The sequence below is a fragment of the Sorex fumeus genome, unplaced genomic scaffold (genome assembly GCF_029834395.1).
Source record: "Sorex fumeus unplaced genomic scaffold, SorFum_2.1 ptg000033l, whole genome shotgun sequence".
In the NCBI taxonomy this organism is placed as follows: Eukaryota; Metazoa; Chordata; class Mammalia; order Eulipotyphla; family Soricidae; genus Sorex; species Sorex fumeus.
In genome coordinates, this window is record NW_026606090.1 from 30,777,234 (window position 1) to 30,803,460 (window position 26,227).

Here is a 26,227-nt window from a genome sequence, read left to right on the forward strand (position 1 = left end):
ACTAACATCTCTCTAGGATGTTACGCTAGAGAAACTTTCAGCCCCATGGCGCTTCCTGTCAGTCAGGCTAACTGATGCAAAACATATGATCCTCCTTAAAAGCCTCCTCTTGCCTGGATGTGAACTCCCTCTGCCCTCGTCCCAACCCCCCACCTCTTTCGCTTCCTTTGCTCTGTTCCTCTGTCTGTCTCACTTTCCTCCATCGCTAGTTCAGACAGGAGCTGTGTTTTTTCCCCAGGGGTATCTAGAACATATTCATGTAGTACCTAACTGCTGCCGGGAACAAAGAACCTTCCTGGAGGAAGTTTAAATCAAGCTTTTCTAAATTTGAATCTAAAGTACGTTGATCTCAATGGCATAGCCAAGGTGAAATACGTGAAGTGTGAACATCTCATCATTTCTACCTAATTGGTTGGTAACAGTTTTGGAAACTTCTCATCTGTCTAGATGTGAACATTTATTTATGGGGCTGGAGCGATAGCACAGCGGGTAGGGCGTCTGCCTTGCACGCGGCCAACATGGCCGACCCGAGTTCGATTCCTCCGCCCCTCTCGGAGAGCCTGGCAAGCCACCCGTGATGTATTCGATATGCCAGACACAGTAACAACAAAGTCTCTAATGGAGACGTTACTGGGCCCACTCGAGCAAATCGACGATCAACAGGGGGGCCTTTACTTTACTTTACTTTGAAGATAGTTTTAAGTACAAAACAAGCCACTGAACAAATTATTCGACCATTTCATCTTTACAATCTGTGTCACTTCTAGTACAGAGTTTGGCTCAAACTACCGAAAGGACCAGGTGGTGCTGGGGACTGAGCACGCAAAGCAGGTGCTCATTCCACTGAGGTATCTTTCTGGTCCTCATTTTCTTAATCCTTAGGAGATACAGAAGTTAAGGCATTTGTTTTGCATGCAGCTGACTCTGGTTTGATTCCCCAGCACTACATATGGTTTCCCAAGTACAGAGCCAGGAATGAGCCCTGGCTGTGAGCCAAAATCCCCCTTCCCAAGAAAACAACAACAACAAAATCGGGAACACCTTTACAAACAATCCTCAAATATTCTATGCAATTAAATCAAGCTTTTAGGAAAATAGCTATCCTATTTTGGGGGGTGTCACACTTTCATGGCATCACTATATTTAATGTGACAGTTCTGATTAGAGAAAAAAGGCTCTGTTAAGGGCTGGAGAGATAGCACAGCAGGTAGGGCGTTTGCCTTGTACGCAGCCGACCCGGGTTCGATTCCCAGCATCCCATATGACGCCCTGAGCACTGCCAGGAGTAACTCCTGAGTGAAGAGCCAGGAGTAACCCCTGTGTATCACCAGGTGTGACCCAAGAAGCAAAAAAAAAAAAAAAAAAAAAAAAGGTTCTGTTAAAATTGTCAGTGTAAACCAAGACAAAGTACTAAATAGCACTGTTCCTAAAGACAGATAATCTTGAAGAATATTTGGCTTTAAATGGTAACAATGTTTCCTTATATTGGCCATACTGCCTTAAATTTAACATTCCTAATTACACCCAATTAATAAAACTCACAAATAAGACTTATCATTAAAAAGGAATAGTTTATGGTCTTATTACCTCATTTACAGAAAATTTTGAGAGATTTTTCTATTTTACCTGACTGACGTTTCCAAGTTTAATGATTAATATTTGAACTGCTGTGATGAGCAAACCCAGGAAATCAAATCATCTTCAAAAGCCTGGAAACAAATTACGTAGTAATAATTTTCCTGTAAAGATAAACACATTTTCTCCTCTCGACTTTACCACCTGGTCCCATCCCTCATCCGTAGACGTTTTATTAACTAAAACTAATGGTGATGAGATATAAATCTGAGAAATCAAACATCTCAATATTTAGGTTTGGGATGACACCTCCTCTAAAAGATATACACGACTTACCTGCTGCCTCGGTAACACCTTTCTTTCCCTCCTGGTGCTGCTTCTGGAACCTCCCATCATCCAGACAGTTAGGAACAATATTCTTAGCACTGTGTGGGCAGGAGTTGGCAGGTCTCTGGTCCTGGTTGTTGTCAAGAAGCCATGAGAGGCTGCTGAGGATGGCTATGACCAGCACCTGAGTCAGCGTACTCCTGGGTAAGTGTGAGTGCATTGCTTGCTTGAGGATGCAGTGCAAAGGAGAGGTTGACTGTACGATTAACAGTCTCAGGCTGAGAAGTGCCCCGGAGCAGGGTTCCAAGGAACCAAGATGTACCCAACTCAATGAAACGATGGGGGAGAATGTTGCCTGTTGAAGGAAGATGTGGATTTGGTCTTCAATGTGGAGCCTGTGTGGAGTCAGACTACATCTGTCTGACCTGCCACGTGGAGAGATGTGTGGGCAAAACACAATCAGCTTGAAGAAACAGAGTTTGCCCGGTAGATTCTGGAGGACAGCAAGAGTTTTATCATAACACACTGGTCTCCAGTCAGAGTGGTATTGTGGCAGTGAGGGCGCTTGCCCTACATGCAGTACACCAGGGTTAGAGCCCTGTCACTCGGTTCAGTCCTCCGGAGTCTGGCAGGAGTGATCCTGCCTATTGTTACAAAGACACTACTTGGCAACACTCAGTCTGAAGGTTCCAGTCAAACTGCCCTGTGTTTCCAACAATTGGCCTAGAGAGGCTTAGATGGTTCTACTGTGGGTCCCGTGTAAATTCCCTGGGTTCTATCCCTGCTGGACCACACCCTGGGGCTACCTGGTATTTGTGGACTTGTCTTGTGATTCCTGCTCTCCAATAAATGCCTTCTTAATTAAAAAACAAAACAAAAACCTCATTTTTAAAAAAATTTAAGTCTTTTTAGAGAGAAATACACATCACAGAGCAGTTCGTTAGTGTAAGAGGTGGAAGAACACAGTATTGGTTAATGTACTATGTACAGAAATGTTAGTCAGCTTGACTCTCCTGACGCCTTCCTTTTTTTCCTAATATAAACTAGTAAGTTTATGTGGATGATTCTGCAGGTCTTGGGGTCAAACCCATTGTCTCACACATGTAAGGCAGTAATTCTACTGACCTCTATCCTGGTAAGAAACAAGAGTTAAGAAGTGCCAGCAACACACTCTGTTTTAAGAAAGGGACGCAGAAATAAAAATTTCAGAAAAATATATGTCTGGGCAATAAAACGGGGAAAATTAAATTATAATCCAAAATCCAATAAGAGATTAAAAAGCTTTAACAGATTCTAAGGAGTACAAAAGAACTTAGTACTTCCATTAAAATGATTAAAATGAAACAAATGTTAGTTCTTTTTGGGTTAAATGACAGCTTTTTGGAATCCTTTCCTACAAAATGCCAGAAAATTAGGAGGTATGGAATAAATTAAGAGCCCCCTAATCACTGAAGGAATAATCCCAGCACTTAAAAGAAATCTTGAGGCAGGAGCAGTAAATAGAGCAGGTAGGGAGCCAACCCAGGTTCTCTCTGGAGATCCCATATGGTCCCCCTGAGCCTACAGGAGTGATCCCTGAACACAGAGCCAGGAATAAGCTCTGATCACCTCCAGGTATGGCCCCAAAACCAAAAATAATGAAAGAAATATTAATTTCTCATAGACTTTATGAATAATTATTTATTTTATTTTATTTATTTTAGACTTTATGAAAAGTATCTTAGATCTAAAACATATAAAGCACTGTTAATGCTACAGGGTTGCCGGTTAACTTGGTGCACTATTTAATTTAGTTAATTAATTCATTTTTTGGTGCACTATTTCAAAGTTATCTAAAACTTGGGTATCTAGTCATAAATATGCATATTCTGGAATTTATTTCAGAAATGTGAGTTTTTCTGACAATGCCTCGAAAAATATCATATTAAGAGTAGAAATTAAGAACCTATTATCTAAACTTGGAGGTTTCTGCTGCTGCTTGTTATTTTTTGGTGCCATGATCAGGAGTTGTTCCAGTGACTGTGCGGTGCAGGGGGGTGAACCCAGGGCTCCCAACGCAAGCCACATGCATGGGACCTTTAGGCCTGCTCCTGTTCGTGATGGGAATTTCAGGACGTAAAGGAGATTGCAAATAGGACAATTTGGGACAAGATTCATATTGATAAGGGAGAACAGTACTTTTCTCTGTTCACATTATACCCCACAGATTAATTTTTCACCTTTAACTGTTGGAAATGTTTGCAAAAAACAAAATTATTTAATAACAAATGGTAACATATGATGAAACAAGCAGTCACAAAATGTGCCGTAAACTTAAAGAATAAACAGAATCTAGATTTTAGATGATCACTTCTCTTTTCATAGTAACAAAACCTTTGATGACTGCTTTTATAAAGGATTAGGTAAAAATTATACTTCCCAGATTACCAATCCTATTACTATCATTCAAAATCATCGCGTTTCACTGTGAATCTTGCTATTATAGTTTTGACTTCATTCTGGAAGTAAAATTTCTGCAAGTTCGCACTGTAATGAAAGTCATGTGGCTCTGTATCCTGCTATGAAACCAGTTTCATGCACTTCAGGAACCAAAGTGTGCAGTGTGTCTTTTATTTCAAAAACACCCACAAGCTAAAATTGATACTTAAAATCTTTATTGTTTCAGCATCAAAAGTTTTCTTTCCATAGAAGAATGGCAATGCAGTATCAGTGCATATTCTATGGAAAATTCATACCTCAAGTAACAGCCTAGAAATCCTAGACAGCACTATGCCCAACTAGTGTACAGGGTTAAGAACACAAAGCTGCCAATGCAGTTAGTGCACAGAAAGAATATGCAGCGGTCAGAAAGAGTCTACGGCCAAGGAAACAGCACAGCAGGAGTGCAGTGCGCTGACGCTCTAGCAGAACACAGAGCAGGACGGAGGAAAGTCCTCTCTCTACACACAGAGCCCCAAGGACACAGGGACCCAGCTCTGGTCCTGTTTATCCGTTTTACCCTCTCTAAGTCTAGAACACTGTAACACTGTAAGCCATTTTCTGCCTAATGAGTTAATGTTTCAGCCACATGCAGAAAATTTATTCTGCTTCCAATCACAGCCAAAAAGAACAATTAGGGTTCAGCAATAAAAACTGTGGCTTTTAGGTGTCGTTAGTAAAAGTTAAACAAATCCAAAATTTGTTGCCATTTTCTTGAGAAACAAACTTTATGAAACAAAGACAGTTTTATTACTCAGCTTTGTCTGAAGGCAAAACAATTTTTTATGTAAGTATATTGGAAAACAAATACTAACAAAACAGTCTCAGACCAACTTCAGGATTTTTATAACTAGTTTCTGAAGAAAGTACTGGTAACTATGAGAAGCACATAACTACTACCATTTGATCATGCCTGGTTACTGAGAATTTTTTGGTCAGGTCTGTCTCTAACGTTGCTATACAGCTGGATTTGGCTACTTTGCATTAATTCACATAATAAATGCCATTTAAAAAGAAAAGGAACCGCAGGTCTATCATGATGAAACCAAAACAGTTGAGGTATACAGGAAACTTGTCTGCAATATTTTAAAATTACATATGATATAACATAGAGAATAGAGATCTACAATTACCATGGTCTAAGTCTTAAATTGTTAATGCATGAATTATCTGCAAGACTAACAAGTCACTTGTTAATCGTCTCAAGGCTGCGTGGGGCAGGGCACTCTGGATGTATGGCATAGCAATTAGGTCCCAGGTAATTTCAACACTTCTAATTTAAAGTGTTGTTAAACTATACTTGAAAAGTTATTTTACTTAATATATACAACATATAAAATAAGTTAAAGGAGAAAGCAGGGAAAGGCTTTCTGGCATATATGTCCCAAATATACAGCTTTCCCTTACCAGCAGTAGTTCCATGTACATCCATTTTACCCATGGTAAAACATGAAAGGCTGAGAGAAATCCAAAAATTTCACTTATAAATAGAAAAAGGATTCAAAAATGGATTTTAACATTTCTTCCCACAACACAACTCACTCTATCGTATAATAAACATAAATAAAAACCATCTCAAAAATCTGTTTTTTACACCCTTAAAAGTTTAACAATAAATTTTCACAATTCAGAAGAAAAGCACTCTTCTGTAGCAATTTCTTAAAATAATTCTCAATACGCAAAACTCCTACTTACTGGCAAAACCAGCAACCCTTGTAGAGGGTAGAGGAATGAATACTCGGCCCCTCTGAGGTATAGTGCAGTGGTCTTTGTTCTGAGTATCTAGTCTATAAAGAATGCAACAGTCTGCATGTTTGCATAAAATTGGGAGTGGTATCATCCTGACTGACTGAAAACTCACTTTATAACTTTCTGAAATAATGGCAGCTAAATAAGTTTGAGAGAAAAGATACACTAAACTTAGGCCCGTAATATAAGTCAGCAGAATTTTTAATTTCTAACCAATGCAAAATGATTATTACATTTTAAAAATGTTTAACATTGCATATAGACTTTTAAATAAAAAGAAGAGGGAAAACACATAAATATTTAAATTCAGCAGGACACCACAAAAAGCACATATGGTTACGTGTGAAATCAATCAAGCTTTTCCAAAAGAGAAAAAAACCTTTTAATCCTTCAGCAAGTCTCTGTGAAAATAGTACGCTTACAATAAAATGAGAAGGGAGCACCGGAATACCCCCGCGAGGCTTGCTTCCACCATTCAGGGCTGCTTCCCCACCTCCTGTGTGCATGGGTGACGGACAAATGCCTAGAAGTCCACTCGACAGTAGTTCAGAAGGTCCTTTTACCACTGCTGCCAGCTGAAGTCATCACTGCTTCCAAAAACCAGGAAAAAGCCTAGTATAGTGGCAAAGATGACTGTATTTCCTGTGAGAACAAGTGCACAAGCTCCCCACTCAATCTATGAAAAGATAAAAATTCTCAATTAACAGACCAAAAGAACAGGAAAGACAACGGCTACCTATAAGCCAACAGTGTCCCCAAACAAGTAAGATTTGTTGTAACATTTTCACTAGATACTTAGTGGCACTTCAATACTGCTGTTTCAATTGATGCTTGGCTCCCGACAAAAGTTACAAGTTGGGCACACTCCATTCTGGGGTTGCCCACAACCCAACTTTGGGGTGTACTTTCTCTCTTCTCTCCCAATTAATAAAAAAGTGTCAAGGCAAAAATTCAGGTGGGGAGATGGTTCAATGGGCTGGAGTGCATACTTTTTATACTGAAGCCTTGAATTTAATCCCTGGCATAATATAGTCCCCCAAACACCAGTGTGTATGGCCCCCAGACGAAACAATCATCCCAATCCCCACCTCCCCACTCCCATAGTTACTGAAGGTGATAATGACTTAAAAGCAAGACTGATTTGGGATTATGAGGAAGTGGCACAGATTTCTACAATTTGTTGCTTTTAAACATATTTCCTGTTTGGGGCTGGAGCCATAGCGCAGCGGGTAGGGCTTGTGCCTTGCACGTGGCTGACCTGGGTTCGATTCCCAGCATCCCATTATGGTCCCCTGAGCACCACCAGGAGTAATTCCTGAGCGCAGAGCCAAAAGTAACCCCTGTGCATTACCGGATGTTGCCCAAAAAGAAAGAAAAAAAAATTGCTTTAACTTTTCCTTCGTGTACCCAAAGTTTCATTTAATTCATAGCATTGGATATTACAACACATCTGTGTACATAATTTGTGACGTCAGTTTTGAGGCCACACCTGGGCGAACACACCGTGATGGGAAACTGAACCCAGGGCTCCCACATGCAAAGCATACACTCCGGCCTTGAAAGCCACCTCTCTGGCACTTTACATACAACTTTTATTTAATTTTATTTTTTTGTGTTTGGACCACATCCAAAGAACTCAGGAATCCCTTGTGGTGGGGCTTGGTGGACTACCTGTGTTGCAAGGGAGAGAACCCAGGTCAGTGACATTCAGTAACATGCAAGGCAACCACTTTACCTTCTATACTGTCTTTCCAGCCTTCATGTATGTACTTTTATAGGGCAGGGGAGGGCAGGGGCAGTCATCGCCCACTCCGTCTGGCCTGTGCCTGCTCTGCCCTCAGAAATGGAGGGAATCTACTGAGCTCATGAGGAAGAGGAGTGTGTCAAGATGCACATGTAACCTAGCCCTTCTCTTTTTCATTTTTCTGGGGCCACCCCTGCTGTGCTTAGGGCTTACTTCTGGCTCTGTGCTCAGGGATTACCCTGACAGCGGTTGGAGGACCGCATGGGGTGCCAGGTATCGAACCCGGGTTGGCTGTATGCAATGCCTTACCTGCTGTACTGTCTCCGCAGTCCCAGTTTCACGTTTGCAGGTATATAGGGAAGACTGCAGTTATTCGGCAGTGGATTACGGGCCTAATTCTGGCGAGCCAAGTTCGTTCTCCCTGCAGCAGCAAGGATCGAACCCAGGCCCGCATGCATGCGAAGCATGAGCCTCGTCACCGAGCCACAGCTCTGGCCTCTAACACAATATTTCTATCCATTAACAACAAAGAAAATAAGATCTGAAGCTCTATTTCCTAGGTTCCTATGTCTCTCATCCTTTTTTTAAAATATCATTTAACAAAAACTTATTTCTGGGAGAAATCTTAGTATTTGTTTCTATAAAATAATTTTTTCAGTACAAAGATCACTTACCAGATGTGCTCTGGCAAACACAATAGGGAGTCCAAAAGCTGAGACAACAATGCCTGTTGTAAGAAATATGGCAAGTTCCTTACAAGCATTACTCATAGCATCTGTATCATCCACTAATCTTCTCGCTATGCAGTATGGAATAGGTGAAAGGATGTAAAAAAACAGAACAAAGAGGGGCCAGTATTGGCTAGAAAAAGAAAAATAAGTTAATGTAGTTTTTGCTACCTAAGCAATTTTCCCACACAGAAAATAAGCTTTCATTTAATAAGGACAAAAGGAATAAAGCAAGATACAAACATGACACAGTTTAAAAATAAGTTATAACCTGATTACTGAAGAGGAACATTTAGATTCATATATTCCTAAGGTCAATTACGGACATGGTTCAGTGGTAATGCAAATCCTAGTATGTGAGGGGCCTGGAATGCAAAAATATAGAAACAAAAAACCAACCACCAAAAATCCACCCCAAGGAATAATGCTTTTATGACAGTTGGAATCAAGGTCAAAAATTATTTTTTTGTTTTAGATTATTAAAACTAATGAAAACTGGAATATGAGCACAACAAATTTAATATTCAAGACTCGTGCCTTTGGGGCTGGAGCAATGCACAGCGGGTAGGGCATTTGCCTTGCAAGCAGCCAACATGGCTGACCCGGGTTCGGTTCCCAGCATCCCACATGGTCCCCCGAGCACTGCCAGGAGTAATTCCTGAGTGCATGAGCCAGGAGTAATCCCTGAGCATAGCCAGGTGTGACCCAAAAAGCAAAAAAAAAAAAAAAGACTCATGCCCTTGACTTTCCTTTTTGTAATTTTGGGTGACACCTGGCAATGATCAGAGGGTACTCCTAGCTCTGCATTTAGGCATTACTGCTGGTAGTGCTTGAGGGACGATATGGATGCTGGAGATTGAACCTGGGTTGGTCACATGCAAGGCAAACACCCCACCTGCTATACTATCGCTCTGGCTCTCCCCTGACTTTTTTCCCCCCTTTTCCCTTTTTTTTTGGGGTCACACTGGTGATGCACAGGAATTATTCCTGGCTCATGCACTCAGAAATTACTCCTGGCGGTGCTCCGGGGACCATATGGGATGCTGGGAATCAAACCCGGATCAGCCGCATGCAGGGCAAACGCCCTATCCACTGTGCTATCGCTCCAGCCCCTCCCCTGACTTTTAATGTCTCATATCCTACATTAGTATCAACCTGAAACACCCTAAACTTTCCATAGATCACAAAGAACTGCCTACTGTTATCAAAACATAAAAAATAAAACAACAGCGAAGATTGTCAATAAACCATGACAAGTTTTCTTAAAAATATTTTACTAATAGTCTGGGAATAAGACAAATTACAAACAGATACATGTCACTGTCACTGTCCTCCCGTTGTTCATCAATTTGCTCGAGTGGGCCCAGTAGCGTCTCCATCGGGAAACTTTGTTGTTATTGTGTCTGGCATATCGAATACGTCACGGGGAGCTTGCCAGGCTCTGCCGTGCGGGCAAGATCCTCTCGGTAGCTTGCCGGGCTCTCCGAGAGGGGCGAAGGAATCAAACTCTGGTCGGCCATGTTGGCCTCTTGCAAGGCAAACGCCCTACCTGCTGTGCTATATATATATCGCTCCAGCCCAAACGGATACAAGCTTAAGAGAAAATTTAAATACAAAAAATGTGAGCGAAAACTCAAAGTTCCCCACCTTTCACCTCCATCTTTCCTTTCCTACTCTCCTACTGAGTTTCTTGGAAACTTATCCATACTGCCACATAAACTTCCAAGCTACGAATTCACCACTGCATTTTTTACCTAATATATTATCCTGAGTATCATTACATTCTAGAATGTAAAGATCTGCCTCATTCATTTTAAGATTTCCAGTAATCCCATTGGTATATATACCATAATTAAATCGAGGGGGGTTGTGTCTACACTCACTGGTGTTCAGGGCTTACCCATCACTCTACTTGGTAGGGCTTGTGGTTCCAGGGACGGAACCCAGTTTGGCAGCACACAGGCAAGAGCCTTACTCAGCGTACTATCGCTCCAGCCCCTAGATAGATCTTTCAAGACAGACCTTTAAGGTACTTCCAGTGTATCTAATCAAATAAAAGGCTGCAATAATCAGCCACATTCTCTTTCCTTCCCTACTGTAAGCAGCTTTGCAAACATCAAATAGATTTGCAAAAAAATTCTAAGAACTGGAAAAGGGGGGGGCTGGAGCAATAGCATAACGGGTAGGCCATTTGCCTTGCACGTGGCCGACCCAGGTTCAATTCCCAGCATCCCACATGGTCCCCTGAGCACCACCAGGAGTAATTCCTGAGTGCAGAGCCAGGAGTAATCCCTGTGCATTGCCGGGTGTGACCAAAAAGAAAAAAAAAAAATTGGAAAGATCTGTTCAAAGAATGCATACATTTTTTGCATGTATGTATGAAAGCTAGAGGCAAACTAGCCTCTAAAAAGACTGCTACTGTTCTACTTCTGGTCCTTCTGGTCACAGTACAGTACAGTGTCTGTTTGCCCAGATCTCTTACCTAAGCTAATGAATTTCTATTCTGAGTGAGCCAGAGTATACTTAAATTTTAAGTGTTTAATACCCATTTTCTATGGTCTATAAATGTATTTTGGGGGTACACCCAGAAGTGCTCAGGGCTTTCTACTGTCTCTGCACTCAGGGATTACTCCTGACACTGCTTGAGAGATGACACAGGATGCCGGTGATGGAACCAGGGTTGGTCACATACAAAGGAACCACCTACCCACTATACCATCTCTCCAACCTCTGAATTATTTTATTAATTTTTTAAAGTGATTTCTATGCCGAGGAAAGTTCTGTTTGCATGAAATTTACTTAGTTTATTGTTATTTTGTCAACAAATGGTCAAAGTTACACAGCAGTGCTGGTCTACTGTGCTGCCATTAAGACAAGAAATAATAGATACCTTTTTTTTGCGTGCGGGTGTCCTAAAAACTATAATAAGAAAATTTAAGCAAAGACAAAAAGGTTTGTCCTTTACAAATGAACGTTTCTCGGGATGACTTGCATGGCAGTGAAAAAGTGTTTCAATTACATTTGAAAGTGGAAAAAAAAATACCCTCAAGCAACCAAATAGAGCAAAATGTTACGTACTTGTATTTTGGAAGGGCACATCCAAGCATCAAAAACATCAACCCGATAGCTCCTCCAAAGGACAAACTAATCAAAGCTGCAAAGTAAACAAAACCATCAAATATCAGTCAAACTAAATCAACATTATTTTTATCATTGCTGTTAACAATCGATTCATTACCTATGATCCCAGAAGCAAACAGCAAAACAAAATGCAAAAGAAACTCCAAATATATCAAAAGTGAGTTCCCTCCAAAAGTGTAATTTACTAAATCCCAGAATGAGTCTTTTGTGGCTTGTCATGGCAAAATAAAGCGATCGTGATTTCCAAAGTTCCGAACGACTGCTCTCTCACCACCACATTCCCCGATTACTGGTTCCACTTCTAATGAGGACCTCAAGTCCACAAGATCAATATACCTCCAAGGATTAGTATTTTATCTTCGCCATAGATCATTACAGTTTTGACAAGTTGTTTTGTTTCGGCAGCAAGCTGCATTTCAGGAGCTTCATCCGAGGGGGGAAGCCCTGTGGATCAGCTTGTGCTTCTACCCAAGTGCCCTTCCACGAAGTGCACAAAAATGGTAAGAAAACTGTGTCCACTGATACCTGTAGTTAATAAGCTAATTTTGTTGCAGATCTTTAAACAGTTTACAAAACTGTAGCTGGATACAGGATACAGGGTATACTCCTGCAGTAGCACTATTTAGAACATTAACTAATGTATCACCAGCAACAGATGTTACTCTCTGTTGGAAATTCTAAAGGTGAAATACAGTTTCTGATGTTAAATACGCACTTATACAAACATTAAATTCTATAATGTTTTCCCACGTTTCAGTGATTAGAAACGACTTTCTTGAGTAGGCATAAATCAATGGCCTAGAATTCAGCACAGAAACAGATGGTCAACTTTTGTTTGAATTCTAAATAACTTGTATTTCTAGAATTATAATGGCTGAGAAACAATTAAGAAAATAACCTAGTCTGTTAACCTTAAAAGAAAAAAGTTAAGATTCAAAACAGGTGCGAAAGATCTAAAAGTTACCAAGAGGAAAGCTTACATATTATACATACACATAAATTTACATATATGCATATATATAAAAGATTACATACATAAGTATGTATATATGCAAAGCTATGTATACATATGTATAAAGCTATGTATAAATGTAAGCCTACACACACACAGAAACAAAATAACCAGAAAAAAGGTTAAATGTTGTCAAGTATGACAAATATACAATACTTCTCTGAATTAAAATGGTCTTGATAAGCAAGGATACTCACTGGTAGGGTAGCCCGGCAGAGTTTGTGTTACGTTCAATCCCTGAAGTGGGATATGGCAACCCTGAACCCATTTATTTAATCCTTAATACCACAGTTCTGATCATACCAAAAACAAAACAAAACAAAACAAAACCACCAACCTGGCGCTTTTATTTTATAGCAAATGAGGAACTTAGTGTTTATGAGAGATACGAAGTAGCCTGGGAGAATACTGTGTTCAGTTACACAGGTCTTCACACTCTGATCCGCCCACTCTGACACAGATCACACCTGACCTGCTCTCCACATGCCATCACGCACCAGCCCTCAGTTCTTTTCTGAAATCAGCAAGCTTCCTCATTTCCAAAGTTTTTCGCTTCATGTCCCCTTTCCCTCAGACATTATTTTATCCATATGCTTTATTCAAGAAATCTTTCCGTATTGCACACCATAATGTCCTGAAGTAGAGAGAGTGAGAAGGAAACTGTCTGCCACAGAGGCAAGCAGGTGGGGTCCTGTGGGGATGGCGGGGACACTGGGGGGTATGTGCACTGGTGGAGGAATGGGAGTTCAATCGTTTTATGAGTTAAACTCAATCACGAAAGCTTTGTAACTATATCTGCGGGTGATTCAATAAAAAATAAATATATATATTTACCGACAGCCAAATACACAATAGACAACAGTGCTGGGATATAAGGGCAGAAGAGAGAAGGCCCTTGCCCACCCGCGGAGCTGACACTCTTGACCCCCCCTTTTTTCTCCACGTGACCTATTTTTCAGATCAGCTCCGTCATCTCTTCCTCAGTGAACTTTTTCCAAACCTGTGACTACAAAGGGCTGGAGCGATAGCACAGCGGGTAAGGGCGTTTGCCTTGCATGCAGCCAACCTGGCCAACCCGAGTTCGATTCCTCCGCCCCTCTCGGAGACCCTGGCAAGCTACCGAGAGTATCTCCCTGGCAGGGCAAAGCCTGGCAAGCTCCCCGTGACGTATTCGATATGCCAGACACAGTAACAACAAAGTCTCCAGTGGAGACGTTACTGGGCCTGCTCGAGCAAATCGATGAACAACAGGAGGACAGTGACAGTGACTGACTACAACTATGAGGCTCATTCATTTATACGTTCGTTCTAATCTAATCTAACGAGCACCTACTGTGTCATACAACGATACAATAATAGAGCAATGGATAAAAACCTAATCTCTGGCTCTCACGAGGTTTACATTCTATAGGAAGGAGGAATCATTCTAGAAGAAGAACTGAAAATCTAAGAAAGCAAATGAAGGGGCTGGAGTGATAGTACTGGGTAGGGCATTTGCTTTGCACTCGCCCAGCCCAGGTTTGATCACCGGCATTCCATATGATCCCCTGAGCACTGCCAGGAGTAATTCCTGAGTGCAGAGTCAGGAGTAACCCCTGAGCACCGCTGGTTGTGGCCCAACAACAACAACAAAAAGCAAATAAATGTCGTTATTTAAAAAAAAAAAAAAAACCCAAGCAGAAGCAGGGAATGGGAGTGCTCCTCCAGACCGTGGGCCCAGAAGACATGCCACATGAGGTGGCAGCTGAGCAGATTACTACAGGAAATGAGGTTTCGAATCACGAGGCCAAGGGAGTGAGCAATCCAGGCAAAGGCCCTTTGTATGGTTCATGGTTTGCAACTCCTGTGTATGATACAAACTTCTCACTGATCATTTTATGCCAGCTTCTCTTTCCTTTTAAACTGCTCAGTCCACAAGAACAAGAAGGGCTTCAGGGACACTCAGAGCTGGAGTGATGCTTTGCAGACACAGCCCTGCGTTGGAGCGTCCACAGAGCACTGCTGGGAGTGACCCTGAAGCACCCAGCCAGGAGCAGCCCCAAGGGTCACTTGAGTGTGTCCCCCTGCCACCAAAAGAAAGGTTTCCTGCTGTTGATGCGCCTGTCCCAACTCTAGCACTCAGCAACAAAGATCTGTAGGATGAAGACAAGGAGGCCAAAGAGGGGAGGGAAGAGGGGAGGGACCAGAGCAGAAGCAGCATATAACCTAGTCAGGAGGCACTGGGTTCTAGCCCCTCTAAGCCACTAATTAGCTACGTGAGGGAGGCTTTATTTCTCTCTTCTTCTTTGTCGTTGTCTTTCTTTTTTTTTGCTTTTTGGGTCACACCCAGCAATGCTCATGGGTCTCCTGGCTCTGCACTCAGGAATCACTCCTGGTGGTGCTGGGGGAACCATACGGGATGCTGGGAATCAAACCCGGGTTGGCCGCGTGCAAGGCAGACGCCCTACCCACTGTGCTATTGCTCCAGCCCCAAGTTTTCTCTTCTTTATAAAACGAACTGGCCGATATCTAAAACGGAAGCAATTCTTGGAACATTAAAGACAATTGTCGTAAAAAAGTCTCCACCTTTTGGAGAGTGGGTGAGGGGCTACATCATATCCAGGGGTGCTCGAGGGACAATGCAGCTCTAGGGAATGAACCAGGGTTGCTTACAAAGCCAATGCCTTACACAATGTGCCTGCAATACCTCACCTAATCCTAATTATCTTCATTTTTTGAAATGCAGCTGCCAAACAGCTAAATTCACCAGTAATTTACCTAGAAGTCGCATAACTAGAATACAGCTTAAGAGCCTTGGAGGAAACAAAATACACTACAGAAATTAGATGTCGTAAGATTCACACATTACAACTGACATTTATAAACAATTCTTACGCTCTTATTCAGAGGTTATCAATTCTTTTTCCTTTTTCTGGTAGCACAGATATTGTGTGTAAATTATATAGGAACAAAAAATTTTGATACTAAGGAATCAATCATTCATGCTCATTTATGTATTTAGATGTATTTTTTACAAGCAACTCGTGTACCCCCAACAGAATTAAGTGCGTTTCTCAGAAGTGATTACTGTTATCTGTATCTTGTGATACTAAATTTTCTAAGTCTGTTTATCTTGTTTTCCACGTTAAAACGTATGATAAACAGGGAGTAGTGCATACAAGAATTATGGACAAGAAGATTTAAAAAAATCATTTCACTTAATCAATTGAGGTTTGGGTCCTGGACCACACCCTGAAGTGCTCAGGAGGCCCTGTGAACTTGGGCCTCCTGCATCCAAAGTATGCACTCAACCAGTTGAGCTACCTCCAGTCTTGAAAAAACGACTTTAATCAGGCTATTAAATCTCAAAAGCACACAAGTTTGTAGCGATTTTGGCCAACAGGGAAGGGGGCTTAGAATCTTCACTAAAGGGAATTGTTCTCAGGCAGAGAACAATTATTTGTGTCCTTATTTAAAAAATAAAAATCCCGAATCTGAATTCTTTAAGTATACTCTTTAAAAGAAAGCTAACTTTAAAAAAGCAACAGGGGGGTATGGAGCTGCCAGCAGGTCAATCTGTACCTGTGAGGTGAGTGCATCAGCAGCCTGATGGTGCCTTCAGACTTCCAGATACCCCAAAATTGCTGCTGTGCCTTTGGCCAGGCCCCAAAAACCTGGGGCAAAGTTTACCAAGAAAGTAAACGGCCAAAAGTTAGGTATGTGGGAAACACAACCACAAACCACCTCTGGCTCAGCTATATAATTGGAGGCATGGCCTCTCTGGTTCCTGATTGAACTGCTTAATGCCCATGATCCCAGAGACTCAGAAACAAATCTCGAAACCCAATGGCTTTTGGCAGAAAATGTGTCCAGACCCCACAGTACATTACTGTCGCCGGGCCACCCCAGGGAGGAAAGGGTGTTGTCACTCCACCTGCTCTCCCATGGCGGCTCGGTGGCCGTCATCCTCCAGAGGCCACTGGACAGTCAGGCTTGGGCCCGCAGTGACGAAACTTGTTGAGCCTCACGGGAAGGGGGTGGAGCCGGGCCTGTCCTCCCCTCCCAACGAGACCTCAAGTCCTCTCCCACCAACGGCCTCTCTGGCTCCTGATCAAGCTGCTTAACGGCCATGATCCCAGAGACTCAGAAACAAATCTCGAAACCCAGCGGCTTTGGCAGAAATGCATTCGGACCCCGCAGTAGGTTACTGTCGCCAGGCCACCCCAGTGGGGAAAGGGTGCTGTCCCTCCGCTTATTTCCTTCTGGCGGCTCAGTGGCTGTCATCCTCCAGAGGCCATTGGACAGTCAGGGCCCGCCGTGACGAAACTTGTTGGGCCTCATGGGATGGGGGTGGAGCCGGTCCTGATCTCCCCGTCCCAATGAGACCCCAAGTCATCGCACATGAACGGTCTCTCTGGGTCCTGATCAAGCTGCTCAACGGCCATGATCCTAGAGACTCAGGAGCAAATCTCGAAACCCAGTGGCTTTTGGCAGAAATCCCTCCAGATTTAAGTGTTAAAATTTCGAAATTTCAAAATCACATGGCCCTACTGCAGCCACGCAACATCATATGTTATTCATAACCAGCAATAGAACACAAATTGTCTACTGTTGCCTTTTCAGCAGATGTGAGTGTTAGGGTAAAATGTCAAATAATAATGGTGGGTCTGGTGTGGAAATATTGAATGTGATCAAAGTAGAGAGAGAGTAATGTGAAAATCATCTGTCCCACAGGTAGGGGGAGGGTGTGGGATGGGGGTATACTGGAATTTTGGGGGGTGGAGAATGGGCACTGGTGAAGGTACGGGTGTTTCATTGTATGACCGAGACTTAGACCCGAAAGCTTTGTAACTGCTCTCACGGTGATTCAATAAATAAAATTATAAAAAATGGGGAAAAAAAAGGTGGAGTTCATGCACAATTCAATCAGCTAATCCGTGGCTGAATAAATAGCAGTACTCCTACATTAAAAAAAAAAAAAGAAAAAGAACAAACACCTCCCCAGCCCCAACTCACCAGATCCCCAAGCCCCAGCCCACCCTAGAATGGCTCTGATCCCCTACAAATAACATAGGTTGTATCTCACCTTCCAGTCATCCTGAATAAGATTAAAAAAATACAAAACCAAAAATACAAAACCAAAAAACATTGTTAAATAAATTGCTAAAAAATATTCTCAAAACTTGTTAAGTGTCTCCAGTCTTATGAAATCAGCAATGAGCGATGATCATAGGCTGATGTATATACGAATGTCATCAATTGTGCTGAATAAACTGCTGCTCTGGATGACACATCAGCACGGCGGGAATTCATACCGTAACTGAGTGAGGCAACATAGAGGAGCCTGGTTTCTACTCCCAGGATGGTCCAGCCCAATGATCTCAACGCTCGCCGGGCAAGGAGCTGGTTGTGTGATCACAAAGCGAGTGGAGTAGGAGAAGGGGTCCATTCTCTAACCTGGGAAACCCCAAAATACAGTAACAGGCAAAGAGCTCAAGCAAGGAACTCAATGACATCAATACTGTCCCTAGACGCAGAGCTGACAGAAGAAATATCCCGACTAACAATCAAGGCAACCAGAAAAATCCTGAAACTGAAAGTGCTCCAAGTGTAAGAAGTCCAATCCCACGTGATACACTTCCGACTGATTAACTGCTGACCTCGGTTTCAAGGAGCAAGTACATGTTATTTTCTCAAAAGAGAGATGCGCGGGGCCGAGAGATGGGGTTCTTTATTAGAGTGGCCCGGGTTCAAGCCCCAACAGAGGGGGCGGGGGGGTCAGAGAGATTGAGATTCAAGCATCAGTGGCTTAGGGCTTAGTAAGATTTCCCTGGTTTGGCCCAGCATGCCAAAACCCTTATCTTGCCCTTCATCCATAAACTTTTTAAAAGGCCGATTCTCGGGAAGATTGGAAAGGCATCTCGGGTGCTCCAAGTGCATCTGATGGGAAAGGAAGTAGTGTCGACTATTAAAAATAAGCACCAAACACTCCCATGGCAAACTCCACTTCCTGCTTGGCTGCCAAAGGGGCAGGTCGGAAACCCGAGGGGCAGGCGGCGGTGCAGACGCGCTCGGAAACGCTCGTTGCGCAGCGGGACTCGCTCCCCCGCGGGGGTCCCCAGGGAACCCACTCCCGACCTTTTCGAAAAGCCAAATTCCCGGGAAGTCTGGGCTCCGGGGAAAGGAACAACCGCCGCCCCAAAGCAGAAACAAACGAACCCCCTCTGGGTGCAGGAAAAAAGGCTCGACGCGCCAGGGCGGGGAGGGGAGGGGAGGGAACCGGGCGCCGTTCGCGGGGTCGCCCCGGAGATGCCCGGGGGGCAGCGAGCGGCCCCCCACCCGCCGGGAGGTGGCCCGGGACCAGCCCTGGACCCCGCCTGGACGCGCCCGGGCCGTTCCCGAGGGACGCGCGAACTCCGCGCCCGCGTCTCGCCGCTCCCCGAGGCCCGAGACCCCGACGCCTCCTCCCCGCACCCCCCGACACCACTTCGCCGGCCCCTCTCCCGAATGCAAACTCCTGCAAACCCCCCCCCCCCAAAAAAAACCAACAAAATAAAACCCCCAACACCCCCAACTGTGTCCGGTGGTGGCGCCAGTCGCTGCGGGACTCCTCCCGCAACCCGCGCCCGCCCACTCCATCCTCCGTCCCGGGGGGGGGGGGTGGTGGGTGATGGGCGGGGTGGGGGACGCGGCCGGCGAGGGGCTGGGAGGGGGGAAAAGGGAAGCCCCCGATTCCCCGAGGGCCCCGCGCCCACCTCCTCCCCGCCCCGGCGCCGGGACCCCCCCCCCACGCGGCGCGCGCCTAGGCCGGGAAGGCGGTGCAGGGGCCGCGCGGGACCCCCACCCTCCCCCCGACTCAGCCCCCCTCGCTCCCGCGGCCCCCTCGAGCCCCCCGGAGCCCCGGCCCCGCGCCCACCTTTGATGCCGGCCATGGCGCGGACGTCGCTCCTGGCGGCTCCCAGGGCTGAGGCGGCGGCGGCGGCGGCCGGGAGCCCCGAGACGCGCGGCGGCGGCGGCGGAGGCGGCGGCCAGACAACACCCGGAAGTGCGCGACGCAGCACTTCCGGCCCGGCTCGCGCTCGCCGTCCCCCTCCGCGCGCGCCCGCCGCCCCGCCCCGCCCCGCGCCGCCCCGCCCCGCCCCGCCCCGCCCCGCCCCGCGCCTCCCACGTCCGCGCCGGGGCTGGCCAGCGCGGCGATCGGCTTTCGTTTTTGCTGGTTTTTCTGGTTGGTTGGTTGGTTTTGCTTTCCGAAAGCCGCGAGGCGTATTCTCTGGGCTCCGCCAGGCCCCCGGGGGAGCTAATAAGAAGGCTAAAAAAAAAAAAAAATTGGGGCTTGGAGGAAAGCCCAAACACACACGGATTTTTAAGTCATCCTGCAAATGCAACGAACCTTGGCCATCCTGCAGATGCATCGAACCTTGGCCATCCTGCAGATGCATCGAACCTTGGCCATCCTGCAGATGCATCGAACCTTGGCTCTGTGTGCGGATCGGGGCTGGTATCGCGATCAAAACTTGATACCATCCCGAGGAAGTATGAAATTGCAGCACGGATGATTTCGGGGAACACGGGAGGGGCCTAGGAGAACTTAGCCCTGTCAGGGAGGGGAGAGGTTCCCCAGGGAGGTGGAACTAGGTGTGCAACAAAAGGAGGAGAAATGGTCAAAAGCCCCCCGACCTGGGGCGAGGCCAGGGTGAGCCTGCACTGTAACCTTGGGACTCCCAGAGCTTGGTCTGTTGAAGGGAGGATCGTGGGTGGCATTGCTGTGGGTGGGGACCGGATACTCTGGTGCTACAGTAAACCCTCTGGAGTTTTCCCCCCTCCCAGCATCAAAGTCTTGGGGGTGGGGGGCGTTTACCCCAACGGGTTCCTGCCAGCAGCCTCAGATGAGAGATCAGTCCCGCGTTTCTCTGGAAACAGCCAGCAGGACCGAAGTAGTGGGAAGGGGTTCCCAGTAAGGGGCAGCCGCTCTCCTCCTTTCCTGCCTCTCTAATGAGCAATTTTTCTTTTTCTTTCATGAGGCGTGGATGGGGCTAGATTCGCTTCAGGGTGTTTTGCTTGTTAGGCAGTTTGTCTTAGCAGTTGTTGTCGATTTACAGATGTTGCCCATGATCTCAAGGCTGAGTCCATCTGGGTTGTCCATCAGTGCTGCCAGTGACTGCCCTCTATCTCAGTGGTGGGGGCTCCCCAGCAGTGCTTGAGAGGCTGGAGTCCATCTCGGTATACTCTGCTTGGCTGTGTGGTACTAGGACTGCGGGAGTGGGACATAGTGGTAGTGGGGGCCAGTGGACCCTACTGGTGATGGAGACCTCCATGCCTACTCCTAGCCAGTACTGCTGCAGGGACGATGCAGTGACAGGGATTTGACCTAGGGTCAGCCATGTGCTAGGCAAATGCCTTTATCCCTGTACCATCCTTATTTGCCTCCCCTACTTTCAGCTTCTATTCAGAACATTTCAAATAGGTCACTTCTTGACATTAATGTCCCAGTAAGTGCATAAATGTCTTCTTGGAGGAGGCTTCCTACTATTCTAATTACCACCAAAATATTCTTCTGTGGTTTCTTGTGCAGTGGAGATAGTTTCCACTTAAGGATCTTGGTTGCAGAAAACCAGGTGTCCTTGAACATTTGCTGTGCAAATGTGTACTATTTAGATACAGTTGGTGAGCCAGCCACTCCTTTCCCTGAAAACTGGAACAGATGTGTGGATGCATCCTTCTGCCGAGATGCCTTGGAAGAAGATACACTTCCTGGAGGAGTTATTCTAACTCAAATAGTTATACTCTGACGCCTATCCTTTTTGGCGGAGCCAAGTTAGTGGTGTTCAGTGTTTAGTCCTGGCTCTGTCCTCAGGGATCACTTCTGGCCAGCTCAGGAGACCATATGAGGTGCTGGAGACCAAACCTGGGTGCGCCACTTGCAAGGCAAGCACTGTACCCATAAGATTCTGATCCCCTTTTGTTCTGTTGTTGGAAGGTTGATTTGGGGAAGCCTCAGAATTTAGAGAGAACCCTAATGAGGCAACTGCCCTGCCAATCCGGAAAGGACAGCCTGTTCAAGTGGGATGACTGAAGTTTGGTATCCACATGACCTGGGAGCTGATCTGCGCCATTCTGGAGTTTAGGGCTGTGGGAATCATGGAACTTGAAATAGGATAAGATTTTACTCTTTCTGGTCAGAGAGGGCAGTGAGCGGCCTTAATCTGGATGCCAGGTTCTTTGTCTTTGTTGGAGAAAGAATCAAAGGGCGAGACACAGAAAGCAGCAGAAAAAAATTGTAGATAGCTAGAAGATTTATAAAGTATACACCTTTGGGGCTGGAGTGATAGCACAGCAGGTACGGCATTTGCCTTGCATGCGGCCCAACCCGGGTTCGATTCCCAGCATCCCATATGGTCCTCTGAGCACCGCCAGGAGTAATTCCTGACTGCATCGCCAGGAGTAACCCCCATGCATTGCTGGGTGTGACCCAAAAAGCAAAATAAATAAATAAATAAATAAAGTATACACCTTTATAAATGTGTGTACTTACTGAAGGCATAGGTGCAGGGGAGAGTGGAGGTTGCTGGGTTTGGGGTGAGGATTTTATAGGGTAAGTTTACTGAGGCATGAAGTATTTGAAGGGGTTATTCTAGTCTCGCAGGTGTATTGGGATTACAGGGTACTATGAGGTTACATGTATCATTAGAATCTCATTACACAGTTATCATGGGAGTTAATGTGTATTTTGGCATTACTGGAGGACTAAGATGAAATTAGGGTCGGGGGTCTCTGTTGAGCATACATTCACAAACAGTTAAAACTAGTTCTTTTGAGCGCTCATATCAAAAGCTGTTAACTACAAGAATTGCAAGGATGTTGGGTGTTTCAATCTTCTCAGTAATCTACCATTCAGTTAATTCTCTATTGCTAATTTGCTATTGCTATAATTCCTACCTCATTTCCAAAGTATTTCATCCTGGCAAGCAGGTACGGTTGAGGGAACAGAGTCGAGTTAGTAGGTCAGTGGTGTGAGAAGGGTTGTGTTGCTCACAGACAGCCACAGCTTGGCTTCCGGAGGAAGATCACATTTTAGGAAGTCTTTAGTAGCTTCCACAAGCCTCAGTGGCCTAGTAAGTGCTGTAAGCCTAATTTCCTCTATTGAGTAATAATAGATCAGGATTGCCGATGTTGGTACTTGAAATTAATAGGCAACTAGGATGGTTCATCAGGTTATATGACTCTATTCTTTTGCTTCTGTGCCCACTACATTCTAAAGAGTTTGCTTTTGTTTTACTTTTTCCTTGAGATTCAGTGTTTTCAGGAAGGAAGTACTCTCTACTCCATAAGGACTATTTTTGGTCTCTAGATGTTGAGTCACTTCAGACCTTAAAAAGAGTTGTGGGGGTGGCTGAAGGGAAGGTGATGGGTGTGGTGTTGGAATTATGTGCATGAGAAACCACTGAGGACAGTGTTGCAAATCATAGAGCCTCAATAAAAAAATTTAAAAACAAAAGTGTTGGAGCTGGAGAGACAGTACTGCAAGAAAGGTGCTTGTCACATACACAGCTAACACAGGTTTCAGCTCTGGCACCATATACAGTCTCCAGAATACTTCCAGGAATGATTCCTGAGCATGGAGCCAGGAGAAAGCCCTGCTGGGTGTGACTCCCAAACAAGCTAAAAAACCAAACAAAACCAAAAGTGTTTCCGAGTTTTGTATTTCCAAGACCACTTATAGTAGAATTTGAGATGTTTCCTAAAAAATGTAAATTCCTATAAATTATTCAGCCCTTTTTTGTCTTGGTTTTGGGGCCACATCTGGCAGTGATCTGGGCTGCTCTGTCTCTGCAGTCAGGAATTTATCCTGGGACCTGTATGGGATACAGGGGTCGAATCCTGGTCAGTCATGTGCAACCCTTGTGTGCGGTTCCATTGCTTCGGATCCATGCCGACCTGGGCTCAATTCCCGGCACCACCACCAATTCACTGGCCAACCACTTGCATAGTTTCTGATAGGTTGGTACCCCCTCCAGCCCACAGCCCCACTACAGTATTCCTGTTAAGTGACAGCTAAAAATTTCTGCCATTCAGTCCCCATTTGGAATTGCCTTACAAGGTTTCTGAATTTTCTTGCAACAAAGTTCCCGAGTTCTTTCTTATTTAAGGTATCCCAGACCCTCTGCACCGCCCTGAATTCAGGAGAAATATACTCTTGTGCAGACTAGGACATGGAATTCGGCAGATAAATGCCTCTTTACTGCAGGCTCCTATTGCATGGCCTGACTTTTCCAGATCCATGCCATGTCGACACTCCTGGCTCCTTTAAACTGTGTATGCAGGCGTGCACTATAGCACCACTTCAGCAGGCCTCGGATAGCTTGTGATCCCCAATCCTGTGGAGTTCTGCCCCAACTATCTCCATAGCCTGTCAGGTGGGACAAAGTCATTCTCCAAATATCATTCTGAGACAGCGGTTGGAAATTAGCCACATCCAATCTCCATTTGGACTTGTCACCTAATAGGGTCAGAGTTTCTCCAGACATTGGGGCACCTAGGTGTCTCTTATTGGAGGTTACCCAGGCCTGCCCTCTGGATAATCTTCCTGCAGACAATAGAGTAATGTGACCCTGCCTTCAAGGGGATATTCCCACTGAGACAGAATTATGGCTCGTCTCTCTAGAGCCTGCTCCTTACACCCACCCTCTCTGGCTTGTGTTTTGTTCTAGGTCCCTGGTTACTCTGAACGACTCCAATAGGACAGGCACATTAGACTCCCAGCTGACAGTCATCCAGGCCCGTGGAGCAAGTGTGGGTCCCGACCATCTGCACAGCCTCTGGCAGGAAGCATTCTACCTCCTAAGGCAGTAACTACAAGTTGAGAACAGAAGTGCCTTCACTCTTGCCTGAATTTCTTTGTTCCATTTAACACTGGCTTCGTTGGCCAGTTTCCACTCCTTCCTTCCAATGCTATCTCCCTAGTTCCTAAAACATGTACTCAAAAGAGCTGTCAGGTGCTTGTAGATAAGTGCTCAGTATACAAGGTGTGTTTAAATTAATGAATGGGATGTTTGTCAAAACACATTCACTGTTACTCAGGGGTGAAGGTGTTGATCTTTGTATAGCTGTTTCAATCTTTTTCTTTTCTTCTTGGTGGTAAGAAGCCAGGTCACAGTCCATCTTTTGCAAGGTCTTTTCTGAAACAACCCCCAGTTTCTATTCTATCACTCTTTTAAATTTTCTTAAATGCACTGATCACTACCTGTTATCTTCATTCAGTATTATACAACTTACACAGTTAATCTCACTTCAGTTTAAGCTATATGAGTTCAAGGACCACAGCTGTATCCTCCATCTTAAAACAATGCATGGAATCCTATTAGGCTTTCAGCTCTCCACTTAAATTTGTTGAATGAGTAAATGAGAGACAGTCAGGCCCCAAAAAACAGTCTGTTCACCTAGAACTGTTTTACCCTAGCTGCTTATATAGGCAGTAGTTTCTCCTCATGGCATCTGGAAAATTCTTATGGCAACCAAGTAGAAGGAAATATGTGAGGGCTCAGAGCTTCTGAAGCCAGAGACTATATTTCTTTGCTACTGTCGCTTACATCTTTCCCCTGTAGCACTGTCCTCACGTTGTCCATCGATTTGTTCTAGCAGGCCCAGTAACGTCTCCGTTGTGAGACTTGCTGTAACTGAGTTTGGCATATCAAATATGCCACGGGTAGCTTGCCAGGCTTTGCCATGCAGGCGAGATACTCTCCGCAGCTTGCTGGTAGCTTGCCGGACTCTCGGAGAGGGGCGGAGGCATCCAACCGGCTTGGCCTGGCCAGCTTACACGCAAGGCAAACTGCCCTACCTAGCAAATAAAATTATGTGCCGCGCTGAGGACATAAAATGGAATGAACACCAGGGACATTAAGTTTCCCCGGAAGGCTAGTGAGAGGTTGGAAATACCATATAACTTGTTTCCATTTATTAGACACCTTTTCTGGTTTCTATGGTTTCCCTGCACGGTCTCCACGGCTGGTTTCATTGTCTCCGCCCACCGCATCTTCACGGTGTTTCTTTGTAGCGAGACTCGCGGTCCTCCCGCCCACCTCGAGGCCCCGCCCTGGCCCCGCCCTTGTCCCCGCCCTTGTCCCCGCCCTCAGCCCCTCCTCCCAGGGAGCTCCCGCCCTTGGCCCCGCCTCCCAGGGAGCGCCCGCCCTCTTCCCCGCCCCCGCTCCGCCCTTGGCCCCGCCTCCCAGGGAGCTCCCGCCCTCTTCCCCGCCCCCGCTCCGCCCTTGGCCCCGCCTCCCACGGGAGCGCCCGCCCTCTGCCCCGCCCCCGCTGCGCCCTCATTCGCTGAGCCGCGGGGGGCGGGGCCGGCAGCGTCCACTCCCGTTCCCCGACGCGCGCGCCGGGCCCCAGACCTCGCCCGCGGCTGCCGTTGGCCGGCCGCCCTCCCTCCCTCCCTCCGTCCCTCGCCCCAGCCGCGGCCGCTGCTCCGCCGCCCGCGCACTTCCGCAGGCC

The 26,227-nt window shown here is 45.5% G+C and overlaps 1 protein-coding gene across 1 annotated transcript; it reads right to left on the reverse strand.

The window, feature by feature from the left end:
* Positions 1-4,539: 4,539 nt before the first annotated feature.
* LEPROTL1 (leptin receptor overlapping transcript like 1) lies at positions 4,540-19,756 on the reverse strand. The gene is made up of 4 exons (XM_056116690.1): positions 19,650-19,756; positions 11,680-11,755; positions 8,548-8,734; positions 4,540-6,805 (listed from the first exon to the last, which is right to left on the reverse strand). Exons 1-4 carry the CDS (start codon positions 19,663-19,665, stop codon positions 6,689-6,691), a joined length of 396 nt encoding a protein of 131 aa, XP_055972665.1. The 5' UTR covers positions 19,666-19,756; the 3' UTR covers positions 4,540-6,688.
* Positions 19,757-26,227: the final 6,471 nt, after the last annotated feature.

Excerpts from the sequence above, each read along its gene's own strand:
- LEPROTL1 (XM_056116690.1), bottom strand. Across the intron at positions 8,735-11,679 it reads TGTGCCCTTCCAAAATACAA|CCAATACTGGCCCCTCTTTG; the intron begins GTACGTAACATT and ends TTCTTTTTCTAG. Across the intron at positions 6,806-8,547 it reads TGTTTGCCAGAGCACATCTG|ATTGAGTGGGGAGCTTGTGC; the intron begins GTAAGTGATCTT and ends ATCTTTTCATAG.